At 42.0% G+C, this 22,236-nt stretch overlaps 2 protein-coding genes across 10 annotated transcripts in view; both read left to right on the forward strand.

The window, feature by feature from the left end:
• Positions 1–632: 632 nt before the first annotated feature.
• Positions 633–17,746, forward strand: TSGA13 (testis specific 13). Of its 6 annotated transcripts, XM_009203871.2 has the most exons (9): positions 639–756; positions 892–938; positions 1,840–2,012; positions 3,554–3,632; positions 6,218–6,289; positions 7,565–7,777; positions 13,734–13,876; positions 14,867–14,994; positions 17,487–17,746. In XM_009203871.2, exons 3-9 carry the CDS (start codon positions 1,990–1,992, stop codon positions 17,654–17,656), a joined length of 828 nt encoding a protein of 275 aa, XP_009202135.1. In that variant the 5' UTR covers positions 639–756; positions 892–938; positions 1,840–1,989; the 3' UTR covers positions 17,657–17,746. The 6 variants fall into 6 exon arrangements, with proteins under 6 accessions (XP_009202134.1, XP_009202137.1, XP_003896654.1 ...); XM_009203870.4 differs by lacking the exon at positions 892–938 and having other exon boundaries at positions 633–691; XM_009203873.4 differs by lacking the exon at positions 892–938 and having other exon boundaries at positions 633–691; positions 14,867–14,979.
• Positions 17,747–17,917: 171 nt separating this feature from the next.
• COPG2 (COPI coat complex subunit gamma 2) overlaps positions 17,918–22,236 on the forward strand; it is a 147,344-nt gene continuing 143,025 nt past the window's right edge. The window contains exons 1-3 of one of the 4 annotated variants that reach the window (XM_031665150.1): positions 17,918–18,038; positions 19,122–19,174; positions 19,729–19,809. In XM_031665150.1, coding sequence (XP_031521010.1) covers positions 18,002–18,038; positions 19,122–19,174; positions 19,729–19,809 — 171 coding nt within the window. In that variant the 5' untranslated portion in view covers positions 17,918–18,001. Of the gene's footprint in view, positions 18,039–18,398; positions 18,464–19,121; positions 19,175–19,728; positions 19,810–22,236 lie in introns of those variants that run through there. The other 3 variants (XM_031665151.1, XM_031665152.1, XM_031665153.1) reach the window with 3 other exon arrangements.

Consider the following 22,236-nt stretch of genomic DNA (forward strand, 5'->3'; position numbering starts at 1 on the left):
TATATTTAAATAAGCAAATACTAGTTTTGAATGCATAAGATACAAAGCACTTGGTGGGGGGGCAAAAATATGTTTAAATTTTACATTTCCACTTTTAAGGGACTCACAGCTTAAGAGGCAGACAAGACCCACACAAAAGAAAAGTGCAAGTAGAGTTACAAGATACTATACAATGACATGCACAAAACCCAATGACTATAGTCTAGAGTTTGGGATTGCATTAATCTAGAAAATCTTCTGTTTAAAGGAACGACCTGAGTAGTAACGTAAAGAAAGAAGATTCAGGGCTTGGCGTGGTGGTTCGCACTCCAACCTGGTGACAGTGCGAGACTCCATCTCAAAAAAAAAAAAAGAAGAAGAAGAAAATTCAAATGGCTGAAGAGATTGGGGACAGCATTTTGAGTATGGGGAATAAGAAAAAATGCTCACTGTTTTTGAAGAATGCAGTGAAAACATTGGCTTAGGTAGAGGTAGATTAAGAGATGGTGAAGGGGTATGTGTGTGTAGGGAAGTCATAAGCTGGAAAAATAAGAAATTGACAGATTTTGTTTAAGTATGCCTTTAAGTTTTGGCCTTTTCATTCTCTGTCTCCAACACAGAACACCTCAGTATTCTAGATTGCCTATTCATCACAAATTCTCTCTGTCTCCTCCAGAATGCAGAAAAGAATAATTAAGATATTTTCAAAATGGTAAGTTCCCATGACAAAGATTTTTGCCTTCTTCACCAAACTATGATTTCCTGATGTTCTTAAAGGTAGTGTTCACCAGGTTTTTCCATTCTTATTTTGAATGTAGTTTTTGTGTTTGTGTGACTTGTTTTTCAGCCTGGGCTGCAGACTAACAACCCAGGACTTATACTGCCCAATTTGACAGCTCATTTTTATTTTAGTTTCAACATATACCTGAACTGGACTTACAATTCCAGAAAAATTAAAGGTGAGAAAAGGGTGAAAAGCTTATTAGTCTATTTCCCTAGAAGGGAACTTTAAGTGTTTAGCCCAGTCTTGTCATAAACTCTAGAAATCATCTTTAGGGTTTGTCTAGACAATCAAGTTAGACATAAACCCCTCTCTATGGGCTTTCCACTAAACCTGTGGGCTTCGTAGGAACTTGGGCTGATGTAGGTCTTTTCAAAGTTCTACTTAATTGTCAAGGCCCCTATAATGTGATTCCATTCTACCTACCTGCTTTTATTTCTTCCTACTTAACAACAACAAATAACCTTCCAATTAGACTACTTCATATACCATCCTGCGAGGTTCTGCTCAAGCTCCACATCCTTTAGGAAACATCTCCAAGGCTCATTGACCTTTCTTTTCTCTAAATGGTAGGTTCTACCTTATCAGCTTGTATCTTCCATTTCTAATGGTCTATATCAAAAAGTATAGCAATCCTCCCACCCCCAATATATACACACACTTTTCCCAGGTTCTCAGGCCTAATCTATGGATGAGCATGCCTTTGTTGAGAGGAGAAGAAAATTGAAAGATGGCTGCTTCTCCACCTTTAGCCTTCTACAGACACATGTGAATTAATTTTATTCAGATCTTTTTATATTTAAATCTCATCACTATCATGGAATTAGAATGTCACCTTTAAATCATTTAGTTAATACTTTCCGTTCTGCAGATAAGGAAATTGAGACTCCAAGAGATAAAGTGACTTACCTAATATATGAGCATGTATTTGTCATTATTGCTTTACATTAGATAATTGCTTTCTCCCACCTCCCTCCATTTGTCAAATAAACTTAACTTCTAAGAGCAAGCATCACATGTCTTGTGAATTTTCTACATCTACAATAGCACATATTAGTCTTTTCTTGTTTCCCATACAGGCTCAAGAATGGGGCTGAGTACACACTGTGTGCTAAGCAAAGAATATTTGGATTGAATTGAACCCCTGCAGAACGTGGACTATTCAGAGACACTGAATTTGGCCTTGGGTGAATACCTGCCTTGGGTTGGCCAACTCGCAGTCAACAGCAATGAGCCAAAAGAGACAAACCAAGTATGTAGTCTTGTTTGCCCAACTAAGTTATAAATACCACTTTATATTAACTTATTGCATAGCCCACAGCACTTTGAATGGGGCTGGTCACAGAGTAGACTATCATTAAACATATTTTAATTGACTGGTTGTTCCTGGATGAAAAACCAGATCTTGGTCTGTACTTCATGCAACAACTAAAGGAGCTTTTATCAAAAAGAAAGCACTAGCTTGTTCCAGATGGACGCTGTTGGGCTAAAGAAGCGCTTTTCATATAGTTCTATGCCTTAAATTGGCCCTGAAGAAGAGTGTCCGAGATTCTGTGCTTCCTTTTAGGTATCAAAGAATCATTTTGAAAAGTGCTACAATAAATATTATATTGTATTACTAATTATTAGATAACAATGCAATAAGACCTATTAAAAGGGCACAAACTTTAAGATGTTAAGTTGGGATAAATTTTGGTCTCTCCATCATGAGTCACCTACTCCACTTGCAACCATTTTTAAGACCTCTGACCTGAGTTAATGGTACAACTGGTGGCCAGCAACAGATGGAAGATAGCCATCCTTGAATGGGATTTAATCATGGATTTGGGGATTATTTGTAGCATGCTATAGCCAGTTGACCTACAAACTACATAGTTTGGCTATTTCTACCTTTATTTTGGTCCTTATTCTGCTATCCTCATTTTTAAAGGAGAGAGGTCTAGTTGAGATAGTTGCATAATTCTTAATTTGAGCTAATTTAACCCCCCAATGGAACTATCTCCAAGGAAGAAGCAGGCCATTCATCTTAATCATTAACCAAATCTTACTGAGGAGTATTTTACATTATGTTCTGGCAGCAAATGGGTTTAAAAAGAATAGCAAAGAATAGAATCTGTTTCACCCTATTTTCTGCAAAGAGAATTGGTATTAGGGTGAGGGTAAAAGAGCAGAGTACAGAAATATTTGCCATTGTTGATTATTTTTACTACCCTAGTTCTAAGAAGAGAAGTCTTCAGAGATGTGGTTAGGAAGACACAAGAGCCAGTAATCCAAGCAAGGTCAACAAGAATTGGAAACTTAGTTGTGTAGTTCTATTAACTATATTCCTTCTCACAGATTCATTGGCTAATCATCGGCCAATCACTGGCAAAAATAGGGCAATTTCCATGTGGAAGAAGAATAGGCAGGTAAATATTCAAAACAGTAGGTGGTTTTTAAGGGTATTGTGAGGATCTAACTGCCCAAAATAATTTCCTTAAGCAGTCTGTTAGAGCACTTCTGTGAAAGGTCTAAAATCCTTATTTTTAGAAGAAACCAACTCAATGGATGTCATTGAGTCATCCAAAAGGTGCCACTTGTTTAACTCTCTAAACTGAAGTCTTGCTTTTCCCTAGCATGCAGACTGGATAATGAGTCCAGTTTTTTTTACTACTTAGTCAATTAGTGATGTGATCACCTAAATTGGACTTGCCTGAGTCAGGCCTCCAAACTTCGTTGAGGGAAACTGACAAGATGCAGAAGGCCAGGCCTCTGAGCCAGAAAGTGCAACCGGATGTTCTGCCTCTTTTTCAGGTTTCAAAACGGCAAATCAAAGACATCAGAAAATAGCTCAGCTAAACGTGAGAAAGGAATGGTTGTCAATGGCAAAGAGGTAAGGAGCATTATTAAGTGTTCAATGTTTAAATTTTCTTTGGAGTTGCTTAGTGTACTTAGTAAGCTGGGTGTCACAAACTTTCCTATTGAAAAGCAAAAAGGAGTAAAAATGTATGTAGAAAACAAGGTTAACTTGTCAAATGTTATTAAAGACAAATAGAGCACAGAAAAAGAAGGAACAGGACACATCGGCAACAAATTAGGACATAAAACCCAGGAAGCAGAAACCTATCTTAGGGAGTAAGAGCGTGTCAAACCCTAACTTATGCAGACTTTAAACTACCTCTTGTAGCAAAACTCCAATGCGTATCTTGGTTGTTTTCCTATGTTTACCACATTCAAGTGAATTTTCCAGGCCAACTTTTATTTAATCAGCCACAGATAGTGAAATTCAACATAACAAAACTAAAAACACATTCCAATTTGGACAATCTTGTGGGTTTAGTCAACTGCTAGAGGCTAATTTGGAACAGATATGCAATACTTCAGAAAACTTCAGGAGTAAAAACATTTTCACCAGGGACTTTCCCCCTGAAATTATTTAAAAAAACAAAACAAAACAAAAAAACAAAAAAAACCTATAAAGGAAAAGGTCTTCATACCTTTCTCCCAAATAAGTTTTTGCTAATTTCTATGACTCTAAATATGTCATACATTTCATAGTTGTAAAGCAGGTTTTTCATAATATATTTCTGTTTTCAACAAATGAATTTCAGTTTTCCATAAGGCGGTAAAAATTAAATAATTGAGTCTTTGGATCCATGCCACCATCTCATAGTTCATCCCACCCTCTCTACAGGAATTTGTGGAGTGGCTTTGCTATGCTTTTTCCTGCTCCTTTTCCAACTGCCAAGAATTGCCAACTTCTGGCCTTTTCTTGCTGGAGCATAGCAGGATCTCCTCTTACCTCATAGTTCTGTCCCATTCTGACTGCTTCCCACTTCTCCATTAGCCCTCTTGCTTTATTCACTTTTCAGTGCGTGTTCCCTTTCCTCTGTACACACCTTACCATACTGCCTCCCGATGGGGGAGGTATGACAATCTTTAGAAATGCTGAGCCAGGCTGGGCGTGGTGGCTCACACCTGTAATCCCAGCACTTTGGGAGGTCAAGGTAGGAGGATCACTTGAGCCCAAGAGTTAGTCAACACAGTGAGACCCCCATCTCTACAAAAAATTAAAAAATAGGCCAGGCATGGTGGCTCACACCTGTAATCTCAGCACTTTGGGAGGCCAAGGCAGGTGGATCACTGGAGGTCAGGAGTTCGAAACCAACCTGGCCAATACAGTGAAACCCCGTCTCTACTAAAAATACAAAAATTAGCCGGGTGTGGTGGTGGGAGCCTGTAATCCCAGGTACTCAGGAGGCTGAGGCAGGAGAATTGCTTGAACCCAGGAGGCAGAGGTTGCAGTGAGCCAAGATCATGCCATTGCACTCCAGCCTGGGCAACAGAGCGAGACTCGGTCTCAAAAAAAGAAAAATAAATCAGCAAATAATAATAATAGCTAGGCATGGTGGCACATGCCTGTAGACCCATCTATTTGGGAGGCTGAGGCGGGAGGATCACTTAAGCCCAGGCGTTCAAGATTACAGTGACCTATGATTGCACCAATGCACTCCAGCCTGGGGGACAGAGTGAGACCCTGTCTTTAAAAGAAAAAACAAACAAAAAAAGAAAAGAAAAGAAAAGAAAACAGAAATGCTGATCCAAACACAGGATTATGAGGCACTCTTCTTTTTTTCTGATTTCTGATTATGCCAAGCCAGAAGAAGATAATTCAGAGCTTTTATCTCCTTGTATTCCTATCTTCTTGATTCATCCTTAGACAGGGCTATGCAAGAGGAGAAGCAAGAACACTAGGTCAGCAGAAAGGGAATGGAAAAGGCTCAGCTCCTCTACTACCAGATATGACACTCAAATAATCCACTAACATCCAGGACTACCACTAGTTAAAAAAAAAAAAAAAAAAAAAGCAAAGTGCTAGACAGAAGTGTTACCAAAATTCAATTACTTTTTGCAACATTTCTGAAAGAATTTCATACTGCAGAGATGTTCAAAATTGCAACATGCACTGCTCTTCCTTTCTCTGTGAGTAGGCTGGCTGCCAGCTCAGTTGGCAGAGTTGACCCAATGGCCCCCTTGCACCCATAACTTTTAGGTTAATGCCCTTTTGAAACTTGCTTTTCTCCTTAAAGATTTGTCCTCCGTGTTGATTTTCACCTCATTTCACTCCTATAGCTATGGAAAAGGCAAAAGAAAGAGGTGACTCCTTGGAAAGATTTGTCCCAGTCTGAACTGATGCTGCCCTACTCTACTTCCCCTCCTAACGGCTTTCCCTGACATTTCATAAGGCTGGCCCCATTTCCGCTGACAAGTGTCACGGTCAGGAGGTCTTAGAATCCAGGTCTCCTTGCTGGGGCCCTTGTTCTGGAAACCTAGAGTACAAAACCTGAAGCACACTGTACTTCTCACTTAGTGTAAGTTAGAGACCAGTTCTCTAGTGAGACTAAGGTGAGGTAAGGAATGGAATACTGTTTAGGATACGTGCAACTTCAAACCACTAACTTTGATTATCCTCTTTAGATTTATGATGCAGTCGGGCGATCAAAATTTGTTCTAGAAAACCTTCGGCATTACACAGTCCATCCAAATTTGGTAGGTAGAAAAAGCATTCCCCCAAGATCTCTAAGGGGAAGTTTCAGCAGTAGTGCAGATGCCCACTGCGAGTGTCCCTAATGCCTCCAAGTGTCCCCAGCTTCTGTGAGTGGGCATACTCTCAGGACAGGCAGGCAGAGCTGCATTTAGGTTACGATGCCAGAGGCAGTGCTGAGGATTGGGGTGGCAAAGTGGGAGACAAGAACTGGGAAGAAAGTGGGTCCCCACCGCTGATTTGTTTTAAGTTGAGAAAACATACTTATGACTAGGAAAAAAAATATTTATAATCCATTTTCTCCCTTTCACTTCCTTCCCCCCTAACCCTCTGCCTTTCTCCTATTGAGAGAAAGGCAAATTTAGTGGGAATGCCCCTTCTTCACCCATACCTTAAGTGACATGCTATCTTTTGTGGCTGCTTTTCCTTTAACATTGTGCTTGTGAGTGCATGTCAATGTGGTTGGGCCTGAGAAATGTTGATGTGTGGAAGACGTAAATATGGGAAGGTGTTGCACTTGGCTGTGCCTACTCCTGAGGAATTCCTTGAGCAAGATTTGGTCCTTGGTAGCTTTCCCCCTGTACCTTAGAGAGAGTTGTAGAGACAAGGCCAATTCGGTTTAGCCATGTAGAAACTTCTCTGCTTGTCCCATTATATTGGAAGAATTAAGTTACCTGACTCCTTTTACCATGGAAACCTTTCCATCGCATTGCCCCAGCCCCTTAGTGTATTTTCAGGGGAATGCCCCAAGGAAAGAGAGGGACTGAGAACTTCAGATAGTTTCTGATAAACACATTTTAGGGCTGTGTGTGATGACTCACTCTTGTAATCTCCATACTTTGGGAGGCTGAGATGGGTGCATTGCTTGAGCCCAGGAGTTTGAAACCAGCCTGGGAAACATGGCAAAACTCCATCTCTACAAAACAAAAACAAAAACAAAAACAAACCCACAAAAATCAGCTGGACAGGGTGGCATGTGCTTGTAATTCCAGCTACTTAGGAGGCTGAGGTGGGAGAATCACTTGAGCCTGGGAGGTCTAGGTTGCAGTGAGTCGTGATCATGCCACTGTGCTCCAGCCTAGGCACCAGAGTGAGACTCCGTCTCAAACAAAACAAAACAAAACAAAACAAAAACAAAAACAAAAAACCCCACAAATTTTGCAGCAAGTTTGTCCAACTTCTGTTCTTACCTCACAGAAGCTAAGTATTAGCCAACCGATTTGTTAACCTGCTCTTGGCCTAATCTCTTTTTCTTTCTGGAAACCCTTCTGTCTGTTCAGGCCCAGTACTATAAGCCTCTGAAGGCCACTGCACTGCAGAAATTCCTGGCTCAAAACAGGAAAACCACCAGCTTCATGTTAAAAGTAACAGAGTATGACCAGGATAAGACCTTACTGATTATGACCAACAACCCACCTCCCTGCTCAATCACCCATCAAGACAAGGAGAGTGCACCAAAATACTTTTCCAAGGAGTTACTGCTCAAGGCCATGGTAAGCAGAAGCCTCCTGGAACCTGAAATGTGAACCCTGAAGAATTAGGAGTTAGCATTGAGAAGGAAGCTAACTTAACATGAAGAATAGTACTCAGAAAACCAACTCTTACTTTGTTTGTTTGTTTGTTTGAGATAGGGTCTCACTCTGTCACCCAGGCCGGACTGCAGTGGCAAAATCATGGCTCACGGAAACCTCGACCTCTTGGGCTCAAACGATCTTCCCATCTCAGCCTCTTGAGTAGCTGGGGCTACAGGTGTGCACCACCATGCCTGACCACATTTTTAAAAAATTGTTTTTGTAGAGATGGGGGTCTCACTATGTTGCCCAGGCTAGTCTCAAACTCATGGCCTCAAGGGATTCTCCAGCCTCGGCCTCCCAAAGTGCTGGGATTATAGGTGTGAGCCACTGCACTTGGTCTATCTCTTCCTTCTTATTCCTGATCCTATGCTTCACAAAACAGCATCTGGAGAACCTGGGATTCAGAATTCAATAAGCTTGGGTACTGAAGCTTCATTGCAGGGAGAAAACGGGGTCTTCATTGGAAAGTGTTCCTCTTTGGTCAAAGATATTTAATTTGTAACTAACAAAGGGTAGACTAGCCACTGACTTTCTAGTTGAGAATAAACTAGTAAAAGATGAGTCAGGAAATGAGGAATAAAAACGGTGATGAATATGTAAATGGGAAAGGAGTAAAGAATGATGCTTTGGTACACATTACTTTCGGGTTTCAGAGAAGGGAGTTTACCATCACAGTAGTCAAACCTTTGAAACTCCTTTATAGACTAAAGAAGCTCAAATTCCATTCAACAAGCAATTGCTAAGGATACAGTAAGCTAAAAACCAGAATATAAAGATGATTACAGGACAGTTTCTATCTTAAAGGAACTTGGAGTCTAATAGGAGAGAGATCAATAAATGAGATATGTAAAAGTAATAGAAGAATATACAAAATACGGAAGTAATGTAGAATACAGTATTTCTGTTGGGAAAAAGGGAGTGAGTAGGGAAGTGACCCATGACAAAAAAACAGGAAAATATCAAATCAGAGGAAAGTGCAAAGGCATGAAGACATGGGAAAATGAGGTGTATTCAGGAAGATGTAAGAGAGTAAATGGCAGGGCCATGTGCGGTGGCTCACACCTGTAATCCTAGCACTTTGGGAGGCCGAGGCGGGCAGATCACTTGAGATCAGGAGTTTAAGACCAGCTTGGCCAACATGGTGAAACCCCATCTCTCCTAAAAATCCAAAAATTAGCCATGTGTGGTGGTGCATGCCTGTAGTCCCAGCTGCTCAGGAGGCTGAGGGAGGAGAATCCCTTGAACCTGGGAGGTGGAGGTTGCAGTGAGCTGAGATAGTGCTATTGCATTCCAGCGTGGGCGACAGGGCAAGACTCCATCTCAAAAAAAATAATAATAATAAAATAAAAAAATTTTAAAAACAGAGAGTAAATAGCAAGAGACAAAAAGATGTAATCAAACAAATTTGCATTTTAGGAAGACTGTTTTGGAGGTTGAAGAAAGGTGCATTAGTAATTGTGGAGGAGACAAAACCCAGAAAGATAAGTTATGATGTTACTAAAATAGTCAAGGTGAGAGATACTGAAGACTTGAACTACATCATTAGCGAGGAAGTAGAGAAAATCGAATTAAGAAATATTTAAGAATCAAAACCTGGCTGGGCACAGTGGCTCACGCCTGTAATCCCACCACTTTGGGAGGCCAAGGCGGGTGGATCACGAGGTCGGGAGATCCAGACCATCCTGGCTAACATGGTGAAACCCCGTCTCTACTAAAAATACAAAAAATTAGCTGGGCGTGGTGGCGGGCGCCTGTAGTCCCAGCTACTCGGGAGGCTGAGGCAGGAGAATCACTTGAACCCAGGAGACAGAGGTTGAGGTGAGCCGAGGTTGCACCACTGCACCCTAACCTGGGTGACAGAGCGAGGCTCCATCTCAAAAAAAAAAAAAAAAAAAAGAATCAAAATCTAAAAAAGGTCTTGACGGCCTCAAGAGCGGGTCTAATCTAACAAGAATAAATTAAATAAATGAGTTAAGTGAAAGTGCAAACAAAGGATTCTAGCAGAAATTTTATGCTGGGCATGGGATTACCCAAGTGAGACCCTTATAATAAAATGTGGTGAATTTGGGGTTAGTGTTTCCATAGTTGCTAGATGGATGACAGTGAGAGATTCTCCTTCAAGTGGAAGATAAAATGCTAATGTCCAATGGCATATACTAACAAAGGAGTTAATGAATTTACTGCATGTGGTCTCTTAGGTCTCAGAATTTGTGCCCTTTTAAGGTAAGCTCAGTGGTAGTTTCTCATGGCAGTGGGTGAACCATACATTGAGAAAGGGATAAATGCCAGGCCAGGATTGCCCTGCTTAATGTGCAGAAGGAAATACAAAGCTATCATGTAAACTGGGTGCAGGAAGAGCTTTCTTCCAATAGCCTGTGCACTCTGTGAACCCTCCAGTTCAGATGTGGAACCTAATCATATTGATGAGGAAATTGTGGTACCAGTTAAATTGTACTAATGGATAGAGTTAAGGCTCAAAGACCAGCACCATGGTACTTTTATGGGGCTATCTGACTGGAACAAGCCCAAGAAGATTGAAACGTCTGATATCTACCATGCCTCTTTAATATTCCTGCAGCATCCTTTCCTTCCCTTGATGGACAAATGTGATAATCTTTTGTAAACCTAGAATCATATACAAGAAAAGCATTCTTTGCTATGCCCAGGTATGCATCCAAAAAGAGAGTGAGTTCTAGTAGGCAAGTTGTGGAATGTACTAGATAGATCTATTACAGTGATTGTTATACTAACAGCCCCTTCTAAGTGAAACTGACCCTACCACAGTCTCCTGAGTAAGGGAACGTCCTAAGAAGTTCTAGTTGGTACAGTATAACCCTGTCCCCACTCCTAGCTGAGACCAGAGGAGGATATGAGACTGAGCAAAGCAAACTTCATAGGCTGGGTAGTGACCTGTGATGTGGATTGGTACCCTAAAACCAAAACAAACAAAAAACACATCAAAACAAAAACCAACCAACCTACCAACACCCAGAATCCCCGAGCTAATCAGATTCCTGTTTCCAGGCCTCTGAATTGAGAAATGAAAAGATTGAAGCAGTAGCAATGAAAGCTGAAAGGACACATAGAGTGGGACTAGAAAAGCCTCAAACCAGCCTGGCGCGGTGGCTCACACCTGTAAGCCCAGCACTTTGGGAGGCTGAGGCGGGCAGATCACAAGGTCAGGAGATTGAGACCATCCTGGCTAACATGGTGAAACACTGTCTCTACTAAAAATACAAAAAATTAGCCGGGCATGGTGGCACATGCCTGTAGTCCTAGCTACTCGGGAGGCTAAGGCAGCGGAATTGCTTGAACCTGGAAGGTGGAGGTTGCAGTGAGCTGAGATTGCGCCACTGCAGTCCAGCCTGGGCAACAGACTCTGTCTCAAAAAAAAAAAAAAAAAAAAAGACTCAAACCATGAGGAAGAAAGGTAGTGAAAAGGCCATGAAGTAGAGTATGGGAAGGCTGAAGTTATAGGGAAGTAGGAAATAGAAGTAAACAAGCAGAAGCTATAGGTAGAAAAAAACCACACACACATATATATTTATTTATGGAGTAAAGGTGAGGAGTGAACAAGGTAGAGGGAGGAGAAGGAAGAAGATGGGAAGAAAGTAGGAGAAACATGTGAGTGATGTTTGCATTAAGACAGTGGTCCTTCGCTAGTGTTATCTTGGATTCCAAATAACTTTTCAGTTACTGTTTTTCTGATATGAGGTCCAGCTCTCCTAGAGTTTTGCTCTTCTTCTGGCTGGATAGTTATCTATATCTTAGTTATTAGGCACATGTGCTCTTACGGTAAAACACCTGTTATTTAAGATAACTCAAATGGATTTCTTTCCCTTAAAATTATTAGGTTGGTGCAAAAGTAACTGCAGCTTTTGCTGTTATAATTGCAAAATTGCAATTACTTTTGCACCAACCTAATACAAGAGCTTAAAGAGAGTAAGTTCAGAATTGAAAAGACATGGTTCAGAAGCAGCAAGTGTTAAAGACAAAAAGGCTTTAAGATTCTGACAGCAAAAGCTCAATATGTTAATCAATTAGTTTGGTCATTTATTCATTCAACAAACATCTATTGATTATCTACTATGTGCCAGGTACTATTAGGGGTGCTAGGGATATATTAACGGCTAAGACTCAGTCTTTGCTCTAATGAAGCTTAATTCCAGTGACTTAGACCATAAACAAATGATCACACAGATAATGTATAATGTGCTGAATGCCATGACAAAGCAGGATAAGGAGATGGAATGTGACGGATGTGAGTGGCAATGTTAGATAGTGCAGTTAAGAAGGCTCAGCTGGGCATGGTGGCTCACCACCGCCTGTAATCCTAGCGCTTTGGGAGGCCAACGTGGGGAGATCACGAGGTCAGGAGTTCGAGACCAGCCTGGGCAACATGGTTAAACCCTGTCTCTACTAAAAATACAAAAATTAGCTGGGCGTGGTGGCATGCACCTGTAATCCTAGCTATTTGGGAGGCTGAGGCAGGAGAACCGCTAGAACCCAGGAGGCAGGGGTTGTAGTGAGCTGAGATCACGCCGTTGCACTCCAGCTCTGGGTGACAGAGCAAGACTCTGTCTCAAGAAAAAAAAAAAAAAAAAAAAGAAGGCTCTCAGAATTGATGACTTTTGGTGGTTGTTGTTGTTTTATTGAGACAGAGTCTCACTCTGTTGCCCAAGCTGGAGTGCAGTGGCGTGATCTTGGCTCACTGCAACCTCCGCCTCCTGGGTTCAAGCAATTCTCTTGCCTCAGCCTCCCGAATAGCTGGGAAAACAGGCACGCGCCACCACGCCCGGCTAATTTTTTTTTGTATTTTTAGTAGAGACAGTGTTTCACCATGTTGGTCAGGCTGATCTTGAACTCCTGACCGCAAATGATCCATCGCTTTGGTCTCCCAAAGTGCTGGGATTACACGTGTGAGCCACCATTCCCAGTCGACTTTTGAATAGACACTTCCACGGGGTCAGGGGATATGCCATGCAATTACTACACCTGGCATATTGTTTTCATTTCAGATTGCCGCACATCAGCTAGAATATGAATTGTAGCTTTCTCAAATGGGATTAAAAAAGAAAAAGGAACCCAACGCCATGTCATAGGAAAAAAAGTTCAAGACATTGGCAATGTTTAGCCTGGAAGAGACAGAGCTTAGGAGGAATGTGATGGATTTCTTCAAAATGTTTAAGGACTCTGTGGAAGGAGGACTAGATTTGCTCCTTCTGGACTATAGGGTAAAAGTTACGGGGAGATATCAATTGGCTGATCAAAGGTGAAATCTTTTTCTTTTTTTAGGTATAGAAAGATTGATCACTTGCTAGTGAGATTATGGAGGGGCTAGGAGGGTCAGGCAAACAGACTGGATGACATAAGATTCTTTCTGAAAGACTGATTCTATGACCTTTAGTAATGATATAATTATTACTTCACAACATCCCATTCCATGGCCTTCTCATTAAGGAGAATGGAATGTGGATGAGGTAGCCAACTCCAAGAAAGGAAGGTAAAGTCCCATGGATCTATTTCCCAATTTACTGCCAAATGTTTAGTTTCCCAAGGACTTCACTGGTTGAATCCTTCCCCAAAGCGGGTCACTTTCTCTGCCATTCACTTCCAAGGGCCAGTAGGCAAATTTAATCAATTACTTAGGAAACTGAACAGGCTTTGGACAAGTAATCTGTCCATGAAAAGAGTGTTTTCCCTCCCAGGGAATGGCTTCCTCTGATTCTGGTTTCTGAGTTCCCACTTGCCCCTCTGACAGGTTTTGTTGCATCATTGTAGGGGAATTGGAACTTAGTCCAGGAACTCGGTCCAAACTTAAAATCCCAAGAGACTCAGCTTACTCCCTTACTCTTCTTCCCTCGTTTCCCTACAGGAGAGTCATCATCAGCACAAACCCACTGAGGACCTCTGGCTGCCCCGCATGCCTCAGAAAAAAAAGTTAAGATCTAAGTTGAAACCAATCTTCCCTTTGACACTGTCGGACGATCCTACATCCAAGAGAGAACAATGGTTTAGGTGAAATCTTGCTTCTTCTTGTACTCACTTTCTTTCCTATCTTTTCCCTATTCCTGTTTCTGCTCTAAAAGGGAAGTCTGTGTGTCTTAGAGGTATAAGTCTCTGGGATTGGGGTAGGGAATGGGGTAGAAGGGGCTTGGAATAAATTTAATGACATACTCTTTGGTTGTACAACTGCATGATAAGATACAACTTCCCCTACATGACCCTAACCTCACTTACACTCGAATCAAAGAGAAACAGTCATGCAAAACCAAGGTTTTGCATTAGCAATGGTTTCGAGATTGAGGGGAAATATTCCAAGGTCTGTGCTTTGAAGAAACAGGAAAAAAAAAAAAAAAAAAAGTACCCTCAGTACAAGTTAGGCGCTATATCACAGGAACAATGTGCTATGAGAACACATTAGACAAAAGAGGTTTTATTTGAAACTACTTACAAGAGCAGCCTATGTGTAGTTTAGAGAGGAGAGAAGAGATTCTGGAGTTCCTCCAAAGGTTTATTTACGGTGCTAAGTTCAGAAGCATCCCTTGCCATGGAACAATACTCCTACTTGGCACCAATCAACAGCCTCTTATCATTGTCTTGTCTTCTCCGAGAATATAGCCAACTTTAAAGTGAAGTCCGGGCACGGTGGCTCATGCCTATAATCTCAGCACTTTGGGAGGCCAAGGTGGGCAGATCACTTGAGCTCAGAAGTTCAAGACCAGCCTGGTCAACATGGTGAAAACCGTCTCTACTAAAAATACAAAAATTAGCCAGGCGTGGTGGCAAGTGCCTGTAATCCCAGCTACTTGGGAGGCTGAGGCAGGAGAATTGCTTGAACCTGGGAGGCAGAGGTTGCAGTGAGCCAAGATCATGCCACTGCACTCCAGCTTGGGTGACAGAACAAGACTCGTGTCTCAAAGTAAATACATAAAATAAAATAAAGTGAATGGTTCCATGAATCCGCCCGCCCTAGGATCTACTAAACAAAGAACTTTCTTTGTTAAGGTTTTCCACCGACAATGATTTCAAGAGCGAAGGGAAGTATTCAAAAGTCTACGCTTTGAGGATGCAGAAAAAAATGTACCCTCAGCTCACCTTTGCTCCAGTCCATGAGAGAGGTATGAGGAAAGATGGTAAGCTTCTCTCTTTCAAAGCAAAGGCTTACTGGACTGAGATGTGGGCTGGAGATACAATCCATGAGGATTATAGATGTGGCAAACTGGCTTCTCTCGTGGTAGTCCTGGAGACTATTTTTCCCTATAGCATGGAAGCTAATAACAAATAGAGGCTCAAGAGGTGCAAAGCTTCCGACCCTGTTTAAATCCTCAAATTTCAAGAAAACTCTAGCAGTGTTTACTAAGCTATATCACCCAGCACTTTAAGAGTTTTTGCCACATTGATGTATTATTTGCTCTGTTAATTTACTTAGCATTTTTCTTCAAAAGGATTTTAAAAAATTCTTGTCCTAATTAATACTGTATCATTGACATCATGGTTTTGATGTACAAATTATATGTTTTTCTGAAACACTTAAGTCAAATTTATAATAATGAAATTTTAAGATGTTTATCTATGTATCACCTAGAACCACCCAGTGGTATGCATATTATACTTTGAAGAAAAAACTGCTCTAAAAGGGCCAAAGGATAAGTCTGTGTGTCTTAGAGGTATAAAAGTCTCTGGGATTGGGGTAGGGAATGGGGTAGAAGGGGCCTGGAATAAAGTTGTATGGCAGAGGGTACAATGAGAATCCTCCTCATGTATTATCATTTATTTAACAGTATTTCTAGGGTTCCTACTAAGTGTTAGACATTTATCAAGCACCAACAATAGCACTTTCAATATGTGAAAGAGATGAAACAGATTCTAAAAGGCCTTGAGAGGCTGGGGGTGTCTGTAATCCCAGCAGTTTGTGAGGCTGGGGCAGGAGGACTGCTGGAGGCCAGGGGCTTGACACTAGCCTGAGCAACATAGTGAGATCCTGTCTCTACAAAAATTAATTTTAAAAAATTAACAGGGTGTGGTGGCATGCACCTGTAGTCTGAGCTACTTGGGGGGCTGGAGGAAGGAGGATCGCTTGAGCCAAGGAGTTTAAGGTTGCAGTTAGCTGTGATTGTACCATTGCACTCCAGCCTGGGTAACAGAGTAGACCCTGTCTGAAAAACGAACAACAATAACAAAACATAAATAACAAAAATAATAACAAAATATCAAAAATACCACAATGCCTTAAATATTATTTAAATAAGGGTTTGGATTTTATTCAGTAGGCAGTTTGGACCCAATGAAGAATTTCAGGGCACTGAGTACACATTTGTGATTAGATGCGTAATTGGTGGGTCCTCAGACTTCACCAGCTCATGGTTTTAAGACAAGGTTCATTTCTCCTACTAGCTTTCTCTCCTCAAGCAATTTCTGAGACTCCCTAAAGTATCCTTGCCTTTCCCACAAAGCCATTGTAGTGATTGCTCAACCCCTTTGCCAGCCATCCTCAGTCCAAATAGTCCTGATACCAGAGACCTGGAGTCATATTATACCATCCCTTAACTGGCTTCTTCAGGCTTCTCTGCTCCTGCTATACCTATTTGCCACCACACCCCACCCCATTTTCACCTACTGCTGCTCTTAATTCCGTAAACACTGCACAGCTAAAACCAACCTGTGGTATTAAACAAAACTTCATAGATACACAGAAAAGCTGAAGAACAGCAGAGAATGATTTATCCTGCTTTACAAGGGGCTAGTCTTAGGGTCAGCTTCAAATGTGAACTCAGGTCCTTCTACTTCCCAGCAGGTCTCCGGGGCATTACCCATTCTTGGGAACCTCTGGGCCTATATTATCTACACTGTGTCTGCCTTGGTTCCCAATACTCTTGGGCCAAGGAAGAGGAAGAGGATGTTTCCTTCCCCAAAGCCTATTTATTTTCACCTCCAGAATAAATGCGTGCAGACTTCTATTTCCTTCAAGGAAAACTCCACCTACAAAGTATGACTTGAACTTTACAAGCCATATAAAGCAAACATAGTAGTTAATAATAGTACATTTAGCCAAGCCGGAGGTAAATCTTAAATGATACCATATGTAGGATATCAACAGTTCATCTTAAATCTATATTTAAGGGAAAGAATTTCCCTAGGATGTAGAATGTAATCTAGGTTAGAATTTCTCTAATTTTGCAGGGGCACGATCCTGTTGAGTATAGACTCAATTTACATTTCTAAACAGTAATGCCACTGAAGCCAAAGGCGAAGTTTCTTAGCCACACTCTTAGACAAGAGAACAGAAAGCCAGCATACTCAGAAAGAGGAACATGAGTTAGGAATGAATGTACGTTAATTTAGAGAGTTTCTTAAGTGTCAATATGGTGTCAGACGGAATCATTGAAAGAAGTAGGCTTGAACAAAGAAGGCTCTAAACAGGCAGTGTGTTTTACACTGGGTTTTGATGAAATGAAGGAATCCAAAAATTATAAAATAGGTTGGGAATGGTATTACACGGTCCGAAATCTTTAAAGACCAGCCTTTAAAGGTCCCTTCAAGTGGGTCTCCTTCACATCTCACATTAAGCATCCTTCGAGTACTTCTGAAAAGCCACGTTCACCAGGGTGCCTGTGCTTTGTCGTAGCTTCCAAGAAGTCAGCGAGTGAAAGGCCGATTTCCAAGGTGATTCGGGAACCACTGACACTCGCATCGCTCCTGGAAGAGATGCCCACCAGAAACGCGCCCGGGGAGAGCGCCTTCCGCAACGGGAGGGCCCCGCAGTGGATTATCAAAAAGGCCACGGTCATCGGGTGAACACAGAACCCTCAGTCCTCCCGCCTCGCTCTCCTGAGACTGAGGGGTCCGCAGAGGTCGCCAACCAAATAAAACCACATTCCTGCTGCAGCGGGCGTGGGCTCCCGGGTCACGGGTCGGGAGGGTCTGGCCGAAGCCTCCGGCGGCTGCGGAAGCAGGAGAGGGCGTGGTTGCGTCCCCGGGAGACGAGGGAGGCCGGGGAGGGCGGGCCTTGGCCCCGAGTGACGGCGCGGCGGCCCAACCGGCGTGAGAGCGCGGGGCCGGCCTTCCTGCAGCCTCTTCCGCTCTCCGGCTGCAGCGCCTGGGACGGTTGCGGTGGGTCTGGGCGTTGGGAAGTCGTCCAAGATGATTAAAAAATTCGACAAGAAGGACGAGGAGTCTGGTACGCGCGGGGCTTCCGAGGCCCACCCTCAGCCGCGGGACGCCCCTTCCCCCGCCCGCCGCCACCTGCTTTCGGGCCGGCGGGGCTGGGGGCGTGGGCGCCGGCGTGCCAGGGGGCCGGAGCTGGAGCCGGCCCCTCCCCTCCCCTCGCGGCCGCCGGGGGCCTGCCCGTAGCCCCTCCCCCAGGCGCCGGAGCCTCCCTTCGGGCCGCGCGCTCCCGCCCCGGCGCCCGCGCGCGCCCCGTTCCTGCTGCGGCGCATCCGCTCCGAGCCGCCTCCGCCCCTTCGCGCAGGCCCCCGGCGGGGGCGAGAGCGTGCGCGCGTCTCCGCGGCCAGGGGTACTGGTAGGGTCGGACCCCGAGTGGGAGCACCCGGTTCCCGGGGCTGGGGTCGACGGCACAGGGTGTGTGTGTGGAGGAACATTCAGGTGCCTGGTACCTTATCGTTTTCCTGGGACCCCTGGCTCTGTCCGGTTCCCCGGGGGCAAGACTGTGCCTTGGGACACAGCTCGTTGAACGCTCAGGCGTCCAGAAGTGACCTGCATTTTGATACCCGTCTTTGGTCCAGAGCAAATGGGGAAGATGCCAAGCATCCTCAAAAAGAAAAAAATCCCAGTGTTTGGTAGCATCTCCCACGGTGTGAGAGGGGGTTGGGTTAATCAACCTCCACGACCTCTTGAAGGTTTACGTCTGCATGATTCTCTGGGAAACTTCGTTTCTGCCTCTCCTTAAGTGTTAGAAACACACAAACTAGTGCTTACCTAAGGAAATCAAAAGCACCCTACCACAATCTCATTAATCTTCGTTGTGGAAATGACACATTTGTAACATTCATGGAAAAAGAGGGCAGGGAAAGAAGACACTCATTTTGGAGAGGGTTGCTGCAAAAGAGAAGTCTCAGCTCTTCGAGTGTGGCAGTGACGGAGCCAGGATCAGAATGATTTCATTCAGTTTGTATGCATATTAGCAATGATTATCACTGTGCCATCCAAGTGTTCACTTACCAAGCATTCAGTACCCTTCTCTGGAAAATACATAAGTTTGTGTAAAACAGCTATTCAGGACATTTTTTTGTTTTATACATAGGTAGTGGCTCAAATCCTTTCCAGCATCTGGAGAAGAGTGCTGTTTTACAGGAGGTATGACTGGGAAGCATTTTGTGCCTTTTCTTTTCTATTCTGTTTTAGAGTGGTGGGCAGCGAATTCCTGGGCTACTGTGATCACAACACCCCAAATAAGGAACGTAACAGAGTTTAGGGAATATAGATTTAAGGGAAAAGGAAGAGGGGTTACTTGTCACACGAGAATTTAGAGCTTATAGAAATGCAAAGACATGAAGACTGTTACAGGTTGGGAATTTTAAATGTAAGAAGAGGTGTTTAGTGCAAGGTTATTGAAATCAGTTATCTGTATTAATGTCACTGTATTAGTATGATACAGATCAGTATTGTGATCCTTATTTAACTGGTATAGCCCGTAAAGTTGAAGTAGTCAACCTAAGGGAATGAGTTGGAAAGTATAGGATGGAAAATCAAGGCCACATGTAATAATTTATCAGATGCTTTAGTGAATTGAGAACTATAGACCATGTTCTTTGGATACTGTGATTAAAAATAGTCTATTAAAGTTGATTCGCTATAATCTATGATAGAAAAAGTAGAAAAATAACAGTGTTTTTTATGTTTTTTCATAGGCTCGTATATTCAATGAAACTCCAATCAATCCAAGAAGATGTTTGCATATTCTTACGAAAATTCTTTACTTACTAAACCAGGTAAATTACTTTTATTTTCCTCAGATAAGTGTGTCCTGGAATAGAAATACTGAAGATTCAATGAAATACTTTCTGGAAAGTGTAAATATTTATTTATTTTAAATTCACTTAATTTTAACATATATAACGTTTGGTTAACAAAATAATATGTAAGACTTGAGTATGAGGACTATGACATATATAGGTTGAGTATACCTTATTTGCAGTGCTCGGAACCAGAAGTGTTTTAGATTTCAGATTTTTTTGGATTTTGGAACATTTGCAGAATACATGCTGGCTGTTCCTACTCTGAGTATCCGAAATCCAAAATGCTCCAATGAGTGTCTCCACTGAGTGTTATATTGGCACTCAAAAAGTTTCTGATTTTGGAGCATTTCAGATTTTGGATTTTGAGATTAGAGATGTTTAACCTGTACTTCTTTTTCATTCTTGAGATCCTAAGCTAGTGATGCATGTAGTAGATTCTCAATAAATCCTTTGGTTTCAGTTTAATGAGTACTAGTTAGAACATATTGTTTACATGTGTTTGGAGATCGTCATGTTTTTCTGAAAATACAGCGCAAGATCAGGCAAATTCCAGGTATTTTCTTTCTTTTGTGTGTAATCATGATGTTTTAAAGCTTTGATTTTTAATATTCAGATTTTATATTTATTATCCCTACCTCACCATTGCTATTAAAATAATTCTGGGCAGTAGCTTAACCATTTTATGTGCCTTGATGTCCTTTTCTCTACATGGGGATTATGATAATACCTGTTACAGAGTTGTAACGACTAAATGAGATCATTAGTGTAAAGCACTGGGAATAGTACTGAACACATAGTAAGCATTCAGGAATAGTTTTCCTTCCATCATTCAGCAAATATTTATTGCATAGCTGCTGTGTCCTGTGCACTGTTTTAGGTGTTGGGGATATAGCAGACAAAACCAGCAAAAAATATTTGCACTCATGAAATACAGATTCTGCTTGCTACTATTGTTATTAATTTTCTTTTCTTTCTTTTTTTTTTTTTTTTTGCCCCAGACTTAAAAAAAAAACTCATGTAATGTCTAGGGCCTTAGAAAATGTGATTTTGTTTCATGGATTCATATTCCCTCAATAACAGTGGGGAATTGGTTCCAATACCTCCATTGGATACTAAAGTCCATAGATGCTCAAGTCCCTCATACAAATGGTGTAGTATTTGCATATAACCTACACATATCCTCCCATATATTTTAAGTCATCTCTGTGATTATAATACTAGATTATAATCTCTAGATTATAATACCCGGTACAGTGTTAGTGCTGTGTAAATAGTTGTTGTGCTGTATTGTTTAGGGAATAATGACAAGAAGAAGACATCTGTACATGTTCAGTACAAACCCAGGTTTTTTTTTCCTTGAATATTTTTTTTCAGGTCTGTTATAACTTTATTGATTTTATTTTTGCTTATCTTTTTTTATTATTATACTTTAAGTTCTAGGGTACATGTGCACAATGTGCAGGTTTGTTACGTATGTATACATGTGCCATGCAGGTGTACTGCACCCATTAACTCGTCATTTACATTAGGTATATCTCCTAATGCTATCCCTCCCCCCTCCCCCCTCCCCACAATAGGACCCGGTGTGTGATGTTCCCCTTCCTGTGTCCAAGTGATCTCATTGTTCAATTCCCACCTATGAGTGAGAACATGCAGTGTTTGGTTTTCTGATCTTGCGATAGTTTGCTGAGAATGATGGTTTCCAGCTGCATCCATGTCCCTACAAAGGACACGAACTCATCCTTTTTTATGGCTGCATAGTATTCCATGGTGTATATGTGCCACATTTTCTTAATCCAGTCTGTCACTGATGGACATTTGGGTTGATTCCAAGTCTTTGCTATTGTGAATAGTGCTGCAATAAACATACGTGTGCATGTGTCTTTGTAGTAGCATGATTTATAATCCTTTGGGTATATGCCCAGTAATGGGATAGCTGGGTCAAATGGTATTTCTAGTTCTAGACTCTTGAGGAATCGCCACACTGTTTTCCACAATGGTTCAACTAGTTTACAGTCCCACCAACAGTGTAAAAGTGTTCCCATTTCTCCACATCCTCTCCAGCACCTGTTTCCTGATTTTTTAATGATTGCCATTCTAACTGGTGTTAGATGGTATCTCATTGTGGTTTTGATTTGCATTTCTCTGATGGCGAGTGATGATGAGCATTTTTTCATGTGTCTGTTGGCTGCATAAATGTCTTCTTTTGAGAAGTGTCTGTTCATATCCTTTGCCCACTTTTTTCCTTTTCAGTCTGAGGCTGGTTGAATCCACGGATTCAGAACTCATGGTATGGAGGGCTGACTATATGTGTCTGTACACGTATAGAGGGACACATAAAACATACATATATGCCATATACCTCAGGTGGTTTACATATGGTGCTAGGATAACCATAGT

The sequence above is a fragment of the Papio anubis genome, chromosome 4 (assembly GCF_008728515.1).
Source record: "Papio anubis isolate 15944 chromosome 4, Panubis1.0, whole genome shotgun sequence".
Classification (NCBI taxonomy): Eukaryota; Metazoa; Chordata; class Mammalia; order Primates; family Cercopithecidae; genus Papio; species Papio anubis.

Coding starts and splice junctions, on each gene's coding strand:
- TSGA13 (XM_009203870.4), top strand. CDS start 1,990: ATGAGCCAAAAGAGACAAACCAA. Junction 2,013..3,553: donor AGCCAAAAGAGACAAACCAA/GTATGTAGTCTT, acceptor CCTCTTTTTCAG/GTTTCAAAACGGCAAATCAA. Junction 13,877..14,866: donor AAGAGAGAACAATGGTTTAG/GTGAAATCTTGC, acceptor TTCTTTGTTAAG/GTTTTCCACCGACAATGATT.